This window comes from Aulonocara sp. 'chitande type north' Nkhata Bay, linkage group LG23, assembly GCF_057382095.1.
Source record: "Aulonocara sp. 'chitande type north' Nkhata Bay isolate Kocher_YH1m ecotype deep benthic linkage group LG23, A_spYH_male_GT1.1, whole genome shotgun sequence".
NCBI classification, from domain to species: Eukaryota; Metazoa; Chordata; class Actinopteri; order Cichliformes; family Cichlidae; genus Aulonocara; species Aulonocara sp. 'chitande type north' Nkhata Bay.
This window is the reverse complement of record NC_141365.1, coordinates 44,886,385-44,905,633: the sequence shown is the minus strand read 5'-3', so window position 1 is coordinate 44,905,633 and position 19,249 is coordinate 44,886,385. Positions and strand designations below refer to the sequence as shown.

General features: G+C 41.8%; 1 protein-coding gene across 3 annotated transcripts in view; it reads right to left on the bottom strand.

Moving 5' to 3' along the window:
* Positions 1-19,249, bottom strand: part of LOC147302735 (protein NLRC3-like) — a 330,634-nt gene that overhangs the window by 49,948 nt on the left and 261,437 nt on the right. Inside the window, exons 12-22 of one of the 3 annotated variants that reach the window (XM_086284378.1) lie at positions 18,189-18,362; positions 14,041-14,217; positions 13,810-13,850; positions 13,602-13,631; positions 13,379-13,458; positions 12,556-12,611; positions 12,209-12,423; positions 8,609-8,859; positions 8,051-8,170; positions 7,812-7,953; positions 6,892-7,668 (exon numbers count right to left, since the gene is read on the bottom strand). The exons of 1 other annotated variant lie outside the window; for it this stretch is intronic. In XM_086284378.1, coding sequence (XP_086140504.1) covers positions 7,349-7,668; positions 7,812-7,953; positions 8,051-8,170; positions 8,609-8,859; positions 12,209-12,423; positions 12,556-12,611; positions 13,379-13,458; positions 13,602-13,631; positions 13,810-13,850; positions 14,041-14,217; positions 18,189-18,362 — 1,606 coding nt within the window. In that variant the 3' untranslated portion in view covers positions 6,892-7,348. Of the gene's footprint in view, positions 1-2,525; positions 2,703-6,891; positions 7,669-7,811; positions 7,954-8,050; positions 8,171-8,608; positions 8,860-12,208; positions 12,424-12,555; positions 12,612-13,378; positions 13,459-13,601; positions 13,632-13,809; positions 13,851-14,040; positions 14,218-18,188; positions 18,363-19,249 lie in introns of those variants that run through there. One more of the 3 variants, XM_086284379.1, reaches the window with a different exon arrangement.

Sequence of the window (19,249 nt, the reverse complement as noted above, 5' to 3'; positions counted from 1 at the left end):
AGTTTGAGAGTTTCACAGTGAATTTTCCAGTGGAGGATTTTTCTTCTTCTTTGAAGGTTTGAAATGTGAACATTGTTCTGCTGCAGTCAATGGACTAAACCAGAGAAGAAGAAAACAGACTTTACCATGAAGATCCTCAGTGTGGATCAGTATAATATCAGCCTGATGTCTGCAGTTTAGTGTCAGCACAACTTTCACATCATATTCATCTCAGCACAACTAAAACATGCTGACTGACCTCAGAGTTTCAAATCGACATCGTGGATTCTCCCGAAAACCACACAGATGCTTCACTCCTGAACCCTTCAGGTTGCTGTAGGTTCCACTCAGGTCCACCTCTGTGGGATACGAGGGGTTGGACTTCAGTGCTGCTGCCAGATAATCAAGGCCAATATCTGACAAATAACAGCTCTTCAATCTGTATAAAGAATGAAAGATGTAAGTTTATTAGACAAAGTGCTTGAAATCATTCAGTGTTTCATCATCTGTTCAGAGCTGAAGAAGGTTCAGAATGTAGAAGTTTAGAAAATGGAAACTCCAAACAGCTGAAGCCAACAGGAAGCAGCTTCAAACAAACACAACAAGAGAAAAAACTCTGAATGTTTCACATTAAAGTCGTACATTTCTCATAAAAACAGGACAAAGACTTGAAAAAGTCGTGTTTTTCCTTCCAGGAACCACATGGCTTCACTTTTAAAGGTGAAGTGTGACAGAAATGGACATATTTGAAGTCCAACACCTTTTTCCAGTCACATTATTAAAGCAGACAAACTACAAGCTCATTTTCATTCCAACAAGTCATCTTCTGACCTGGACTAACAACACTGGTCTCTATGTGCAGCTGGCTGTGAGACCAGTGCTCAGGGAGCGTCTACAAAGTGCAACACTGAACGAACATCACACACTCATTTGCTTCCAGCACTTTCACACAAACATCTACTGTCATCATTGTCACCAAACTCTGTGGATCCTTTATTGCAAATTCAAATGGGATCAAATGGTCAGACAAAAGAGGCTTATGAGGAAATATGATGAAATGTTGTGTATTAGCAGCAACTTATTGAATCTTTTTCCTCAGAAACCAAACAAAATGATTGACAAACATGTTTTTACAAACTCAGTGTTGGACTTGGATCAGCAGGATAAGCTGATGTTTAAAGGCATTTGAGTCTCGCTGTATGAGAGTCCAGTTCTTACTCAATATTTATGGATGATGTTCTTTCAGTGTTGCACTTTGTAGACGCTCCCTGAGCCTCACAGCCAGCTGCACATGGACCAGCTGACATTACCCAGCATTAGAGGCGGCTGTAAAAAATTCATGTTCCCATTTAAATGGTTTTAATTTGAATAAAACGATGTTGATTCATTCAATCCTGAATCGATGTTTAATATAAATGTATTTTGCCAGAATCTCAGGTTAAAGCTCACAAACTATTTCAACAAGCAGCAAACAGCTAAAACAGTAAATGAGAGCAGCTAAACACACAAAGATGGAAACACAGAGCGTGGATCGTTCACTCCACGGCACGTACACGGACACGCCGTCGGGGCTGAAAGTGGACAGCTCACAGATCCTGAAGCTGCAGGTTTCATCTGTCTCCAACCAAAACTGAGTGAAGCAGCAGCAAAAGAAGATCCAAACTCTGCTTCACGTTTGATCAATATGCTCATGAATTCTCTCTGACTTTGGCTGTTCCTGCCTGCACAGCTCTCTCTCTCTCAGTGTACTCCAAGAACAGCTTCAAACATCTGTTTCTGCATCATTCACTGTTTATTAGCCACCAGTCTGCTGTTGTGTTCAGTGCTGTCGGCCTCTGACAGTAAAGCCTCATTTCTGCTGTTCCATGGAAACTTTTTAAAATGATGACAGATTACAAACTCTCAGCTGTGTCTGTAATCAAACCTCTGTAACTTTGCTTCACTTCAGCAGCATCAGCTCATGTTCACATGTTGCTTCATGGTTTGCTTCAGTTTTTGATCGACTGCAGAATATTTTGAAGGTTATCTGCTATAAAAAGCCAGAAGAGGAAAATCTGCTTCATGTGTTTCTGTTTGATCCTCAGTGACTTTGACACAAAGGCCTCTGCTGTGATGATCACACCTCTGATCAAGTCTCACAGTGTCACAACTGATAAATGATCAGAGTTAGAATATTTCTGACTGTCTGCTGTGTGCCGTGACCTTTGACCTGCTAAAGACAGTCAGCTGTGGATTATTCATTGTTGTGTCTGATACTTAGAACTGTGAGGAAGAAGCTACACAGTTAATCAGGGTCCCCTCTCTCTGAATCAGGAAAGGTGGGCAGGCCGCGTGTGGGCCGCGGGCCATACGTTGAGTATCACTGTTTGAAATGTGAACATTGTTCTGCTGCAGTCAATGGACTAAACCAGAGAAGAAGAAAACGGACTTTACCATGAAGATCCTCAGTGTGGATCAGTATAATATCAGCCTGATGTCTGCAGTTTAGTGTCAGCACAACTTTCACATCATATTCATCTCAGCACAACTAAAACATGCTGACTGACCTCAGAGTTTCAAGTTTACATCCTGGACTCTCCAGGAAACCACACAGATGCTTCACTCCTGGATCCTGCAGCTTGTTGTTGAAGCTCAGGTCCAGCTGTCTCAGATGGGAGGGGTTGGACTTCAGTGCTGCTGCCAGATAATCACAGCTGATCTTTGACAAACCACAGTTCATCAATCTGTATAAAGAATGAAAGATGTAAGTTTATTAGACAAAGTGCTTGAAATCATTCAGTGTTTCATCATCTGTTCAGAGCTGAAGAAGGTTCAGAATGTAGAAGTTTAGAAAATAGAAACTCCAAACAGCTGAAGCCAACAGGAAGCAGCTTCAAACAAACACAACAAGAGAAAAAACTCTGAATGTTTCACATTAAAGTCGTACATTTCTCATAAAAACAGGACAAAGACTTGAAAAAGTTGTGTTTTTCCTTCCAGGAACCACATGGCTTCACTTTTAAAGGTGAAGTGTGACAGAAATGGACATATTTGAAGTCCAACACCTTTTTCCAGTCACATTATTAAAGCAGACAAACTACAAGCTCATTTTCATTCCAACAAGTCATCTTCTGACCTGGACTAACAACACTGGTCTCTATGTGCAGCTGGCTGTGAGACCAGTGCTCAGGGAGCGTCTACAAAGTGCAACACTGAACGAACATCACACACTCATTAGCTTCCATCATCCAACCTGAAGAGGAAACAGAGACGCCTCCCCTTCAAAGTAAAAGCTGCTCCTTTTGGACACAGTATCAAAGAAAGTCTACAGTATAACATAGAAAAGACAGAACAAAGTTTTGGTTGTTTTTAAATTGTGCAGAAATGAAACTACACTAAGCTCAATTATGTGACAGACATTTCATCCCATGTCAGTTTGGCCTCATCCTGGGCCGGATTATCCAGCACACACTCTGACCACAGGCCCAGGGGCCACGCACAGCTGGGCTCCATCCAAGAGACAGGAAACAAACCAACACAATAATAAAAAGCACCATGTGATCTTCTTACATCTTCAAGACAAACATAGTAAAAACATGAGCACATTTGTTTCCTGATAAAATGATGTGACAGGTAGAACAGAGTAAAGTGGTGGTGTTATAGCCTTTCTCCCCTCTGCTGCCGAGGCTGTTAGTCTCTCCCAAACTCAGCTACAGGACTTCCAAATGAATGAAAGCAGCAGAAGTGGCTTTACAAATGAAAGAGGAAGAGGAGAAGAATCAGAATCAGAATCAGAATCAGAATCAGAATGGGTTTATTGCCAGATGTTGAGGTTTACAACATTAGGAAATTGCTGCGGTGCTTCAGTGCAGACAATAAGAATTAAAGTGCTATGTAGAAAGAAAGATATGTGCATGAGATATACATGAGATATATACATGAGAATAAGAATTATGAGTGCTACGTAGAAAGATATATACATGAGTGCAGGTGGTGATCAGTGCCAAACATGAAATGATGCAGTGACACAGCGTAGGGTCATGTGTTAGTGGCGGGGACAATCATGTGGTTATTGTTCATGTGTCCGTAAGAAGAGGAGAGGGAGGCCACCCTGACCATCACTCCAGCTGAAAACATCACACTTCCATTAAAGTTGGTGAGGAAATGTTGAGCAGGATGAGCTGCTGGCTAATCTGGAGGCTGTAGCAGCAGCTCACAGTCACAGTGGATTTCCACTCATGAAAAAGCTCTGGCTGCTTCATTTCTCATCTCATATCAGAGACTTTAATGCTTCACTGAAGCTGTACTGTGATGCTTCCATGTCCCAGTGAGGCCTCCATAATGATTTCAGCTGTTCTGTACACACACTGTGTGCCCTGTATGGCTCAAAGTCTCTGCAGCCTGTTTTTATCTGCTATCATCAGATCTTCATCATCCTCATTCACATCCCTCACACACTCTACAGCCTCACCAGCACTGACTTCATCTTCACTGACTGATGGAGCACAACATGAACCTGTGGAGGCTGAAACACTGTCCTGTCAAACATCTCCCCGTCACCACTCCACTTCTGTCAGCCTTTAAATGAACCCTGCTCAAGTCTGTCACTTCTGTTTGGAGCCAAAAAGAAAAACTGTGGTTCAGTTAAGACAACATTTCTGAAAGCACTCAAACTTCTTCACATTTGTCTTCAGAGACATCCTGAACATTTAGGAACTAAAGAAAGTTTCAAACATCAATCAAAGACCTGAAATATAGAAAAACAACAACAGCCGCAGTCAGTGAACTCACCTCAGAGTCTCCAGTCGACAGTTTGGACTCTCCAGTCAAAACGATTCCCTTATCAATTCCAGTCGCCCCGAATGACGTCACCACGTTGCGGAGCGTCATTTACCTGGCAGGAAACACGGCGCCTAAGCGGCTCAAACGCTCAAAAGTTTGATTATACTTTATGAGAACCGATGACAACAGGGGAACTTGCAAAGTAGATATTTCATTTAAGGGAGGAAACACTACGAATATGCAAAAGAATTTGCTCACAAAACACGCGATGACACGTGTTTTTAATTCCGCTCCGGACTCGTGACTCTCAACCGAACAGCAGCGCTAACGTTTGCACGTCCTCTCCCGTTAATGCGGCAGGTAAATAATCAACCAACAGTGCATATTATGTTACCGCAATCTGCCTTATTACAAGACCTGCCATTACTGTACATGTAGGTGACCATGATGAGACAGACAGACAGAGTCTGGCTGGCGCTCGCTGGCAGTTCTCGCTGCAGTCTACTGGTAGCGTCTCCTTTCAGGCCAGGATAGACGAATGTCACCGAGCAGTGTCTAAGTTTGTGGTCAAAGGCTTGCACCCATTTGCCACAGCAGATGCCCCGATTTTTGGTACGTGAATGTGTTTAATTGTAGGCAGGGACATTACTGGATATTCTTGTGTAATTGCTACAGAACAATTTATGTTATACTTTGTTATTGCTACAGAAGAATATTTATTTTATTATTTTACATTTACAATTTTTTTTTCCTGGGGACCCTGTGACACCCCATTGAAGAGCCGTAGGCTGGATCTCTTAAGATCTCACTGTTGGGTTTGTAAGGCCATGTTACTCCTAAATTTCTACCTTGTTCAAAGAGAAGATATAAAACAAAGTTCTAAGCTAATCAACCTTAGTGTTCTCCTTTAAAAAAAAAAAAAAAAAAAAATCGATAAGAGAATCGATAAAGAATCGAATCGTTAAACAGAATCGAAAATGGAATCGGAATCGTTAAAATCTTATCAATACCCATCCCTATATAAGACGCAAATCAAGTCAATCAGACGAATGTAACATTTATGTTAAATACTTTTGAATTTCACCCAAAACACCCTTTTTTTAAATTAAATATGTCATTTTGCATCTCACTCTCCTACCTGTGTGATCTGAGTCTGTGTGCGTTCGTGTGTGTGCGCGCTGCGTGGTGACGTAGGCGCGTGCATGTGTGCCCCGGTCACAGCTCCTTTCAGCATGGCCGGAGGTAAGTCACTGCCACATTGCTCAGTTTGTTCAGATCCCAAGCTGCAATGTGAATACAGCCGAACCGCCGCATTTTTGTTTGTCGTTAAGAGACTCGTTCGGGATAAGTTTTGTGGAGGACAGAGTTTGCTAATATACGTTTTTAATGAGTTTTAGCTGAGAACGCAGCTGAAATGCTAGCATGCTAAGTTAGCCTGAACGCTAGAGGCTTGTGAGCGTATTCACTGCAGTTTTTTTAACAGCGTGCACTCTTTTTTCCTTCATCAGGAGAGGTGTACTGGCAGTCGCGTGACACACACAGATCAGACACATATTTCTGTGTTGCAGGTATGGAGATGTTCTTATGTTTTGGAGATGCAGTCTTTCATTCATTGTTTTTATAAGTACAGTGTTGTATTGCCTGTTAGATGGCGGTTATTAATATAATTGTACTGAAGTATAATGTTTGAACTATAAGCACTAGAATATTGGGTCCTGGTTATTGAATTGTATTTATCTGACTGTTTATTTGTTTTTGAATTATTTTGTTTATTGTTCTTATAAGTTGTTTTTAATGATTTTTCAGTGACATATTATTTATTTTATGCTTTTTGTTTTTGAGAGCTTAAGTTAATGTTTTAAAACAATTTGTTGTATTAGATTTATTATATTATTGTGGTGTTAATGAAGCTGCAGGCACAGCTCCTTTCAGCATGGCCGGAGGAGAGGTGTACTGGCAGTCGCGTGACACACACAGATCAGACACTTATTTCTGTGTTGCAGATGTGCAGTAAAGAGCCAAAGACCCAAGTGCTGTCTCCTGCCTCTTACTTTCACGCCAGAACACAACGCAATGACGGGTGTAACACATGAACGGGTTACACGAACAGGAAGCTCAAACTGTTTAAAAACACGAATTCAAACTCCAGCATAAGAAAGCAAACAGCAAAACTTTATTTATACAGGCAGAAACACAAAATGCTGCTCAGAGCAGAAGCTAGCACAGACGAGAACCTCAGTAATCAGATTGTAAACACTGATCATGTGATTCAACATGTTATTCCAGCATTAAAGGTAAAAACAGCTTCAGTTATATTGTTGGAAACAGATGCCGGTCACAGATAACTTGAGGTGTTGCTCTTCAACCTGTAGATGTGGTTCAGCATCTACAGGTTGGAGCTTCACATATTTCCTGGTTTGTGCACTAATAATGAGCAGCTCAGAGACTTACTGAGGTCCCAGACTCTGCTTCAGTCCATCCAATGTCCTGCTCAGCTTCTAGTCAGAGTCCAGGTTTTAATAAGAACTAAAGTCCAGTTTCCAACACACACATGAAGATCACAATAATGACACTGTCAGTGGTCTTTGAGATTTATTAGAAATCTGTCTTATCTTAAGTTCAGCTCTATGAAAAGGCATGGATCCTCCTCACGGAGAGCAGCGATCAGAAGTGAGGTGGCTATACTTCCTTTTCGTCGCACTGTGTCAATAACATCTCGTGCTTTACCTGCTTTGCTCTGCTGTGATCTGACTGATTCCATCTCCTGATCATTGATAATATGCTGCTCCAGGAGTTTATCCAGAAGTTTGTTTAAAACAGGTTCAGACACTCTGTCAATAAACTGTGAGCGAACTGTGAGCAGCCTCTCGTCTGCCGGGACTCCGGACTCATCTGGGACATTTCTCATTAAGGTTTCTGTTCTTGGTGCTGAAGGAACAAAGAAAGATAGACATTTAACAGCACTCTGAACTGAGGATGAAAAGAGAAGTATGATTTCAGTTGAAGTTTTATAAAATATAAAATAAAAAGTTTGTAGGGTAATTTCTGCTGGTATTTGGCAGGAATCTTACCTGGCAGGCAAACAGATGATTTCCAGATTTCATTCCCCTCTTGGTCTTTGACTATCAGACTCACAAACCCTGAATTTGTATTCAGGAAAACTTGAAATGTTGGATGGTAATTTGGGCCAGACTTTGAGCGAAACTGTGTTTGCTAAACAACAACAGAAAGGTGCCATTTTCATGACGAGTGGGTTATCCAGGACTTTCATTTCGTTTCAGCAGCATATAGTTTCTAACTGCTGACTCACCTTCGGCTGTATTATCCTGCTCTCAGGCTCACAGTGGACACTGTACCTTTGACCGAAGCTGAAAAGACAGTCAGCAGGGGTCTGGAGGTATTCAGCATCATCGTGTTGTTGGGCAGACACCTGCAGTGACAGGACAGTTTATTATGCTGGTAACGTTAATAAGTCTATTCACCTGTAGAGCTCATTTAAACATATCAGGTGTAGAATATCATGTGTCAGTATGAATCAAAAACAATCATTCTTGAGATAGAATAGCTTTGCAGAGGAAAAAAAGCTCCATGATTTTATTTTTATCAGTGAAGTGTCAGATCTGACATTATGGGTCACAAACATCAAATGTTCACAGCTTAGGGTCATTACTGGGAGTGAATAAAGAAGAGCAGTGATTGGTCAACAATGTGGGTAAGAAAAGTTAAATGGAGCCTGACTCTTTGTCTCAGGTAATCAGAGTGGAGTGACCAGTAAACCTGTACATAACTTTAGTTTATTATCAGAAAGCTGCTGAGAATCATTTGGATTCTGAGAGGACCACAGAGTGAAGATGATGAAACTATTTACCTCTGACAATGGGATATTTTCCTGGAGTAGAAACACATTGATTCTTGCAGGCTCTGAAGGTCGGAAGAACAGCAGAACTTGGCCATTTACTGTTATGTTCAGGAGCCGCTTAAAAGACCGGATGATGCCCCACCCAGAGAGGTGAGGAACCTTCACAACCACATGGGTGGCAGTGATCTCCAGCGGCTCCAAGATGCTCATCCCATCATCAGAGATGTGGGCAACAGACAGCAGGCCATCAACACACAGCGCTGTGAAAGGAAAGAGCTTTTCATTCTGAGAGTTCAGATTTACTTCTCACCTTATCTGAGGATTACATCTCCTGCAAACAAGTTCCCCTCCATCCTTTTTTGTTATAAATGTGAACAGCCCAAAACTTTTGCATTATTCATTACATAAAGCTCAGAACTAGGCATCAGTTATGTTACACGTTTGTGCAGTTATATATGTTCTTGGTTTGTAATTCATTTGAAAGCCTGATGCTTAACATTGTCCACCCCAGCTGTGAAACTCAGAAACCAGTCTTACTTGTTATCATCTATCGTCCACCTGGGCCTTACACAGAGTTTCTGTCTGATTTCTCAGACTTTATATCTAATTTAGTTCTGAGCTCAGATAAAATAATTATTGTGGGTGATTTTAACATCCATGTAGATGCTAAAAATGACAGCCTCAACATGGCATTTAATCTGTTATTAGACTCAATTGGTTTCTCTCAAAATGTAAAAGAACCCACCCACCACTTTAATCACACTCTAGATCTTGTTTTAACATATGGCATCGAACCTGAACATTTAACAGTGTTTCCTGAAAACCCTCTCCTGTCTGATCATTTCCTGATAACATTTACAATAATTGATTACACAGCGGTGGAGAGTAGACTTTATCAAAGTAGATGTCTTTCTGAAAGTGCTGTAACTAAGTTTAAGAATATAATCCACCCACTGTTATCATCTCCAATGCCCTGTACCAACACAGAGCAAAGCAGCTATCTGAACGCTACCCCAACAGAGGTCGATTATCTTGTTAATAATTTCACCTCCTCACTATGTACGACTCTGGATACTGTAGCTCCTGTGAAAACGAAGGTCTCTAATCAGAAGTACCTGACTCCGTGGTATAATTCTCAAACACGTACCCTAAAGCAGATGACTCGTAATCTGGAGAGGAAATGGCGTGTCACAAATTTAGAGGATCATCATTTAGCCTGGAGAAATAGTTTGCTGCTTTATAAGAAAGCCCTCCGCAAAGCCAGAACATCTTACTATTCATCACTGATTGAAGAAAATAAGAACAACCCCAGGTTTCTCTTCAGCACTGTAGCCAGGCTGACAAAAAGTCAGAGCTCTTTTGAGCCAACCATCCCTTTAACGTTAACTAATAATGACTTCATGAACTTCTTCACAAATAAAATTTTTATCATTAGAGAAAAAATTACCAATAATCATCCCACAGATGTAATATTATCTACAGCTACTCTTAGTACCATTGATGTTAAGTTAGACTCTTTTTCTCCAATTGATCTTTCTGAGTTAACTTCAATAATTACTTCCTCCAAACCATCAACGTGTCTTTTAGACCCCATTCCTACAAAACTGCTCAAAGAAGTCCTGCCATTAATTAATTCTTCGATCTTAAATATGATCAACCTATCTCTAATAATCGGCTATGTACCACAGGCCTTCAAGCTGGCTGTAGTTAAACCTTTACTCAAAAAGCCATCTCTAGACCCAGCAGTCTTAGCTAATTATAGGCCAATCTCCAACCTTCCTTTCATATCAAAAATCATTTTTAAGAGTAGTTGTCAAACAGCTAACAGATCATCTGCAGAGGAATGGTTTATTTGAAGAGTTTCAGTCAGGTTTCAGAGCTCATCACAGCACAGAAACAGCTTTAGTGAAGGTTACAAATGATCTTCTTATGGCCTCTGACAGTGGACTCATCTCTGTGCTTGTCCTGCTAGACCTCAGTGCAGCGTTCGATACTGTTGACCATAATATCCTATTAGAGCGATTAGAACATGCTGTAGGTATTACAGGTACTGCGCTGCAGTGGTTTGTATCATATCTATCTAATAGACTCCAGTTTGTGCATGTAAATGGAGAGTCCTCTTCACACACTGAGGTTAATTATGGAGTTCCACAGGGTTCAGTGCTAGGACCAATTCTGTTTACATTATACATGCTTCCCTTAGGCAGCATCATTAGAAGACATAGCATACATTTTCATTGCTATGCTGATGACACCCAGCTCTATCTGTCCATGAAGCCAGATAACACACACCAATTAGTTAAACTGCAGGAATGTCTTAAAGACATAAAGACCTGGATGGCCGCTAACTTTCTGCTTCTTAATTCAGATAAAACTGAGGTTATTGTACTTGGCCCTGAAAAGCCTAGAAATATGGTATCTAACCAGATTCTTACTCTGGATGGCATTACCTTGGCCTCCAGTAACGCGGTGAGGAACCTTGGAGTCATTTTTGACCAGGACATGTCCTTCAATGCACATATTAAACACATATGTAAGACTGCGTTCTTCCATTTGCGCAACATCTCTAAAATTAGAAATATCCTATCTCAGAGTGACGCTGAAAAACTAGTTCATTCATTTATTACTTCCAGGCTGGACTACTGTAATTCATTATTATCAGGATGTCCAAAAAACTCGCAGAAAAGCCTTCAACTAATTCAAAATGCTGCAGCAAGAGTCCTGACAGGGACTAGAAAGAGAGAGCATATTTCCCCTGTTTTGGCTTCCCTTCATTGGCTTCCTGTTAAATCCAGAATTGAATTCAAAATCCTGCTCCTCACATACAAGGTCTTAAATAATCAGGCCCCATCTTATCTTAATGACCTTGTAGTACCATATCACCCTATTAGAGCACTTCGCTCTCGCTCTGCAGGCCTACTTGTTGTTCCTAGAGTATTTAAAAGTAGAATGGGAGGGAGAGCCTTCAGTTTTCAGGCCCCTCTTCTGTGGAACCAGCTTCCAGTTTGGATTCAGGAGACAGACACTATCTCTACTTTTAAGATTAGGCTTAAAACTTTCCTTTTTGCTAAAGCATATAGTTAGGGCTGGACCAGGTGACCCTGAATCCTCCCTTAGTTATGCTGCAATAGGTGTGGACTGCCGGGGATTCCCATGATGCATTGAGTTTTTCCTTTCCAGTCACCTTTCTCACTCACTATGTATTAACAGACCTCTCTGCATTGAATCATATCTGTTATTAATCTCTGTCTCTCTTCCACAGCATGTCTTTATCCTGTCTTCCTTCTCTCACCCCAACCGGTCGCAGCAGATGGCCCCGCCCCTCCCTGAGCCTGGTTCTGCCGGAGGTTTCTTCCTGTTAAAAGGGAGTTTTTCCTTCCCACTGTCGCCAAAGTGCTTGCTCATAGGGGGTCATATGATTGTTGGGTTTTTCTCTGTATCTATGAAGCGCCTTGAGGCGACTTATGTTGTGATTTGGCGCTATATAAATAAAATTGAATTGAATTGAATTATAAATAAACTGCATTGTGGTTATTTGTATGATAAAGAACAGTTCATATTAGCTGAGCACCACACAGTAACACAGATGTTTCACAGCACAGTGCTCACCCTCCTTTGTTTCACAGTGTGGCAGGTGGAGCTCCCAGACTGCATCCACAGAGCATGTGATGTTAAACAGCGGCCCTGCAGCTGTTTTTCCAGCTGATTGAAGGAGGCTCTCATCCCATTGGACAGTCCTGTACAACAGCTCTGCCTCCTGAGCCATAACAAACACTAGTCTGGTCAGAGTACACTGGAACACACCTGGACCAGCACACCTGAACCTGTAGGACACAGAAGGGCTGAAGCACTCCAACCAGCCTGTATGAGCTGAGGTCTGATCACCTCCAGCTGTATCACGCATCTTGTCACATCATTAAATACATGTTATCAACCTAATGTGAATTTAGAAGCACCTGTAGGAGATGTGTGTGGATTCAGTTTGTACTTGAGGGGTGAAGCTTGATGGAGGCTGGAATTCAGAGAGGAAATACATCAGCTGTTTAAAGCCGCAATAAACAAGTAAACGGAGAACAAACTATACAGAGTACACCCATCCATCCATCATCCATCCATTTTCTTCCGCTTTATCCGGGGCCGCAGGGGCAGCAGCCTAAGCAAAGAGGCCCAGACCTCCCTCTCCCCAGCCACCTCCTCCAGCTTATCCGGGGGAACACCAAGGCGTTCCCAGGCCAGCCGAGAGATATAATCTCTCTAGCGTGTCCTGGGTCTGCCCCGGGGCCTCCTCCCGGTGGGACATGCCCAAACACCTCACCCATGATGCGCCCAGGGGGCATCCTTGTCAGATGCCCAAACCACCTCAGCTGGCTCCTTTCGATGTGGAGGAGCAGCGGCTCTACTCTGAGCCCCTCCCAGATGGCTAAACCTCTCACCCTATCTCTAAGGGAGAGGCCAGCCACCCTTCGGAGGAAGCTCATTTCTGCCGCTTGTATTCGCAACCTCATTCTTTCAGTCATTACCCACAGCTCGTGGCCATATGTGAGGGTAGAAACATAGATGGACCACACAGCTAGTGGCGTGTGCCCCTAGGCACACAGAGTACACATCAGGTGTTATCTGTACACACTTTCAAAACTGCGAGTAACATACTGACAATGACACAGAATCTTAAACCTGACTGGTTGTCTGCCCTGTGCTTTAACACGCCTGACAAATTTCTGTGCTGAAGGCCTCTTTTTTGTATCACAAGACAATCAGATCCACATGCTTTTCTCTCACCTTAATGTGCTTTATGTCATCTTTAGACAAATATAGCTCTGTGTCTAATGAGTCTGGATTCAGTCTGACCTCAGAGTAACCTGATGAGAGACAAACATCGAATAATTAAGGATTTCCTGGAACTCTAACTGGTGCTGTTTACAATCATATTAGTTTTTTAGTGGTTTTCTGATCAAATACAAACTGTTTGTGAGGGATTTCTCTTTCTTCCTTAAGGACCCACCATCTTCTTCAGCTGCAGCCTTCTCACTCACTAAAAAGATTTTAAAAAGTATTAAAATATTTTGACCAAAACCAGTACCTAAAAACACATCCTTAAAAACCCCCATAATTTATAGATTTTTGCAGAATTAAATAAGCACAAACGAGCTTTCATGTGATATGCTGTTGATGAAATAGTGATGAATGTGACACAGAGTCTCAGTACTCACTGGTTTTGTCTATGGAAGATTTAAAAGTCTTGACATCAACCCTGCAGAGAGCAATGGTAAAACACAACTGATTAATGGTGTACTAAGCCTAGCCAGAGAAGAAGAAAACAGACTTTACCATGAAGATCCTCAGTGTGGATCAGTATAATATCAGCCTGATGTCTGCAGTTTAGTGTCAGCACAACTTTCACATCATATTCATCTCAGCACAACTAAAACATGCTGACTGACCTCAGAGTTTCAAGTCCACATCCTGGACTCTCCAGGAAACCACACAGATGCTTCACTCCTGAATCCTGCAGCTTGTTGTTGGAGCTCAGGTCCAGCTGTCTCAGATGGGAGGGGTTGGACTTCAGTGCTGCTGCCAGATAATCACAGCTGATCTCTGACAAACCACAGTCCTTCAATCTGTATAAAGAATGAAAGATGTAAGTTTATTAGACAAAGTGCTTGAAATCATTCAGTGTTTCATCATCTGTTCAGAGCTGAAGAAGGTTCAGAATGTAGAAGTTTAGAAAATGGAAACTCCAAACAGCTGAAGCCAACAGGAAGCAGCTTCAAACAAACACAACAAGAGAAAAAACTCTGAATGTTTCACATTAAAGTCGTACATTTCTCATAAAAACAGGACAAAGACTTGAAAAAGTCGTGTTTTTCCTTCCAGGAACCACATGGCTTCACTTTTAAAGGTGAAGTGTGACAGAAATGGACATATTTGAAGTCCAACACCTTTTTCCAGTCACATTATTAAAGCAGACAAACTACAAGCTCATTTTCATTCCAACAAGTCATCTTCTGACCTGGACTAACAACACTGGTCTCTATGTGCAGCTGGCTGTGAGACCAGTGCTCAGGGAGCGTCTACAAAGTGCAACACTGAAAGAACATCACACACTCATTTGCTTCCAGCACTTTCACACAAACATCTACTGTCATTATTGTCACCAAACTCTGTGGATCCTTTATTGCAAATTCAAATGGGATCAAATGGTCAGACAAAAGAGGGTTATGAGGAAATATGATGAAATGTTGTGTATTAGCAGCAAGTTATTGAATCTTTTTCCTCAGAAACCAAACAAAATGATTGACAAACATGTTTTTACAAACTCAGTGTTGGACTTGGATCAGCAGGATAAGCTGATGTTTAACCCTTTAAGGCCTACCATAGAACCAAGTCTGCCAGAGCTTTTTTATATTTTTACATGCTGTGGAGCCATTTTCTGGAGCATTTCAAGTTGCTATACATCAATACAACCATTATAGCCCAGATTTTAATAATATGTATTCATTAAGTGCATAGTAATTACATAAATTGCAAAAAAGTGCACTAAACTACAAAAAAATTGAAAATTGTTTTTGCTTTTTTAACATATATTTGTAGTTAGAGAAATTTAAGAGGCTTATCCCTCAAAACTGTAAATACAAAAAAGTTGCACAAAATAGTTTCCCACCACAGGAAATTTATTTTGAGTGTCTTCATAGTTTTATTTTTGAAATACACCAATTTTTATACACTGCAGGAAAAACGAAAATAAATATTAGAATGCAAATTTGCAAAAAAGCAGCATATGCATCAAAATAAACTATTTCCAGCAGTGCAATATGAGTCCTAAGCATCCCAGAAACGACACAGAAAGTCATAAAGTCAAAGATAACTTTTAAAAAGACCAGTATAGGCCCTGATGACCTGATAGTAAAAAAGACTACATTTCCGCGAAAATGACGTCACTTCCGGTTTCGGGCAGGTAATGGCGGAAATGCAAATGTTCGCGCTGACGTCTGTTCCAACGTAGGAAGTGTTATGAACAGCTGATCGAATCGGTAAAGCGTGTTTCTGTAATATTATGTTTTTGTTCCTGCAAGCGCTTTTTATGCAGTTTTGCAAAGCTTTATGTGGAAGGAAACCGTGACCGAGGACAAGCTGATGGCATGAGATGTAAGTACAACTCCTCCAGTTTCATATGCAAAAAAATTTTTTGCGCTAGCTTACGTGGTTGCAGTGCTACTGGGATTTAAAAATAGTTACGCAAAACAGAGCGTTCCCGCTCCGATCGGCTGTAAAGGGTTAAAGGCATTTGAGTCTCGCTGTATGAGAGTCCAGTTATTACTCAATGTCTGTGAAGGTTCTCAGTCATCCAGGTCATCGTAGTCAAAGGAGCTTGCAAAGAAAAGCGTCTGGACTTCTTTAAGTTACTTGAAGACGTTTCACCTCTCATCCGAGAAGCTTCTTCAGTTCTAAGGTCAAATGGTGGAGAGTCCCAGATATAAACCTAGTGGGAGTGACCCCCCACCAAGGGACAAAAGGACCCCCTGATGATCCTCTAATCACCTGAGCCAAGGTGTGAAACTGGGTATGGGACCCAATCAGCAAGAGTTTCGGGTGTGTTCATTGTGAAACCTGGCCCCACCTTGTCATGCGAATTCCTGAGGTCAGATGGCCCAGGATGTGAGTGGGCGTTAAGGCGTCTGGGAAGGGATCTCAAAACTGGATTATAGATGGCAGAGAGTTGGTGTCGTAAACCCCGCCTCTGTTCAAAGATGGTCGCTCACAGTGGACATAGATGGCTTCTTTCACTCCTCTTTCAAACCATCTGTCCTCTCTGTCCAAAATGTGAACATTGGCATCCTCGAAAGAGTGTCCTTTATCCTTAAGATGCAGATGGACTGCTGAGTCTTGTCCTGTGGAGGTGGCTCTTCTGTGTTGTGCCCTGCGCTTGTGAAGTGGCTGTTTGGTCTCTCCAATGTAGAGGTCTGAGCATTCCACGCTGCACTGTACAGCATACACCACATTGTTAAGTTTGTGTTTTGTCTTTCGGGTGAACCAGTTTCTGTCTGAGTGTGTTGCTGGGTCTGAAATACACTGGGATGTCATGCTTGGAGAAAACTCTCCTGAGTTTTTCTGATACACCGGCTACATAGGGGATGACAATGTTGTTGCGTCTGTCCTTCTTATCCTCCCTCGCTGGTGTCTGGTCTTCTTTTCTGTGCCTCTTTGCTGACTTTAAAAACGCCCATTTAGGATAGCCGCACGTTTTGAGTGCTTCCTTTACATGTGTGTGTTCCTGAAGGAAAAAAGAAGGAACACACACATGTAAAGGAAACACTCAAAACGTGCGGCTAAAAAAATGGATTTTCCTATTTAAATGGTTTTAATTTGAATAAAGCGATGTTGATTCATTCAATCCTGAATCGATGTTTAATATAAATGTATTTTGCCAGAATCTCAGGTTAAAGCTCCCAAAAGTATTTCAACAACAAGCAAACAGATAAAACAGTAAATGAGAGCAGCTAAACACACAAAGATGGAAACACAGAGCGTGGATCGTTCACTCGACGGCACGTACACGGACACGCCGTCGGGGCTGAAAGTGGACAGCTCACAGATCCTGAAGCTGCAGGTTTCATCTGTCTCCAACCAAAACTGAGTGAACCAGCAGCAGAAGAAGATCCAAACTACGCTTTACGTTTGATGAACATCGTCATGAATTCTCTCTGACTTTGACGTTTACTTCCTGCACAGCTCTCTCTCTCTCAGTGTACTTCAAGAACAGTTTACCTTCAAAAATCTGTTTCCTGCATTATTCACTGCTTATTACGCACCAGTCTGCTGTTGTGTTCACTGCTGTCGGCCTCCCAAAACAAAGCCTCATTTCTGCTGTTCAATACTGAAGAAATTTAAACCTTTTAAAATGATGACAGATTACAAACTCTCAGCTGTGTCTGTAATCAAACCTCTGTAACTTTGCTTCCCTTCAGCAGCATCAGCTCATGTTCACATGTTGATTCATGGTTTGCTTCAGTTTTTGATGGACTGCAGAATATTTTGAAGGTTATCTGCTATAAAAAGCCAGAACAGGAAAATCTGCTTCATGTGTTTCTGTTTGATCCTCAGTGACTTTGACACAAAGGCCTCTGCTGTGATGATCACACCTCTGATCAAGTCTCACAGTGTCAGCTTTGTTTTTATACATATGGATATGTGCTGATAAATGATCAGAGTTATAATATTTCCCACTGTCTGCTGTGTGCCGTGACCTTTGACCTGCTAAAGACAGTCAGCTGTGGATTATTCATTGTTGTGTCTGATACTTAGAACTGTGAGGAAGAAGCTACACAGTTAATCAGGGTCCCCTCTCTCTGAATCAGGAAAGGTGGGCAGGCCGCGTGTGGGCCGCGGGCCATACGTTGAGTCTCACTGTTTGAAATGTGAACATTGTTCTGCTGCAGTCAATGGACTAAACCAGAGAAGAAGAAAACAGACTTTACCATGAAGATCCTCAGTGTGGATCAGTATAATATCAGCCTGATGTCTGCAGTTTAGTGTCAGCACAACTTTCACATCATATTCATCTCAGCACAACTAAAACATGCTGACTGACCTCAGAGTTTCAAGTCCACATCCTGGACTCTCCAGGAAACCACACAGATGCTTCACTCCTGAATCCTGCAGCTCGTTCCAGCTCAGCTCCAGCTCTCTCAGATGGGAGGGGTTGGACTTCAGTGCTGCTGCCAGATAATCACAGCTGATCTCTGACAAACCACAGCTCTCCAATCTGTATAAAGAATGAAAGATGTAAGTTTATTAGACAAAGTGCTTGAAATCATTCAGTGTTTCATCATCTGTTCAGAGCTGAAGAAGGTTCAGAATGTAGAAGTTTAGAAAATGGAAACTCCAAACAGCTGAAGCCAACAGGAAGCAGCTTCAAACAGGAAACTGTGCAGAGTTTCAGACTACATGTCCTGATGCAGCCAGTTGGATTTTGGAGATTTGAATCTCTGTTCTGTGACTAAGTCCTTGAATCATTTCTTCCAGTTGGTCCAACAAGACAGACTAAGTATTGGACATGTGTTGTGGCTCCATCAGGGGAGCTTCTAAATGTGATGTGATGGCCCCTCTGGGTCTGTCAGGTCACAGCACTGAAGAGAGCTCAAACTGGGCACACAGTTGTTCCAGTCTGGACCAAAGACTCTATACTGGGACTGAGGGACTGCTTTGACTGCACCCACTGGGACTTTTTAAAGGCTTATGTTCTCACTTAGATCATCGATTTCTACTGACATTTCTTTCTGGGAAAAATGGGGATTACTTTGGAAACAGGAAGTATTTTCCCCAATAAGCAGCCCTGGATTAGTAAATCACTCCAACATGTTCTCAGGCAGAAGAAGCTGTCTTGTTATGAGGGAGAGAAGAAAAAGATTGAGGCACAGAAACTTGTTGAAAGAGAGATAAAGCAGCTAAAATCAGGTGTAAAAGTAAAGCAGAGGATGAGCTGAATAAAGGACACTCAAGGCTGGCTTGGAAAGGAATGAAGTCCATGGTGGGGATGCAGAACAAGGAGCAAAGATGAATGTGATGCTGAATCAGCAGAAGACTTGGACTCATTTGATTCCAGCTTTGATATCATTGATTTCAATGAAGAGCTTTGTGATTGTAGCAAAG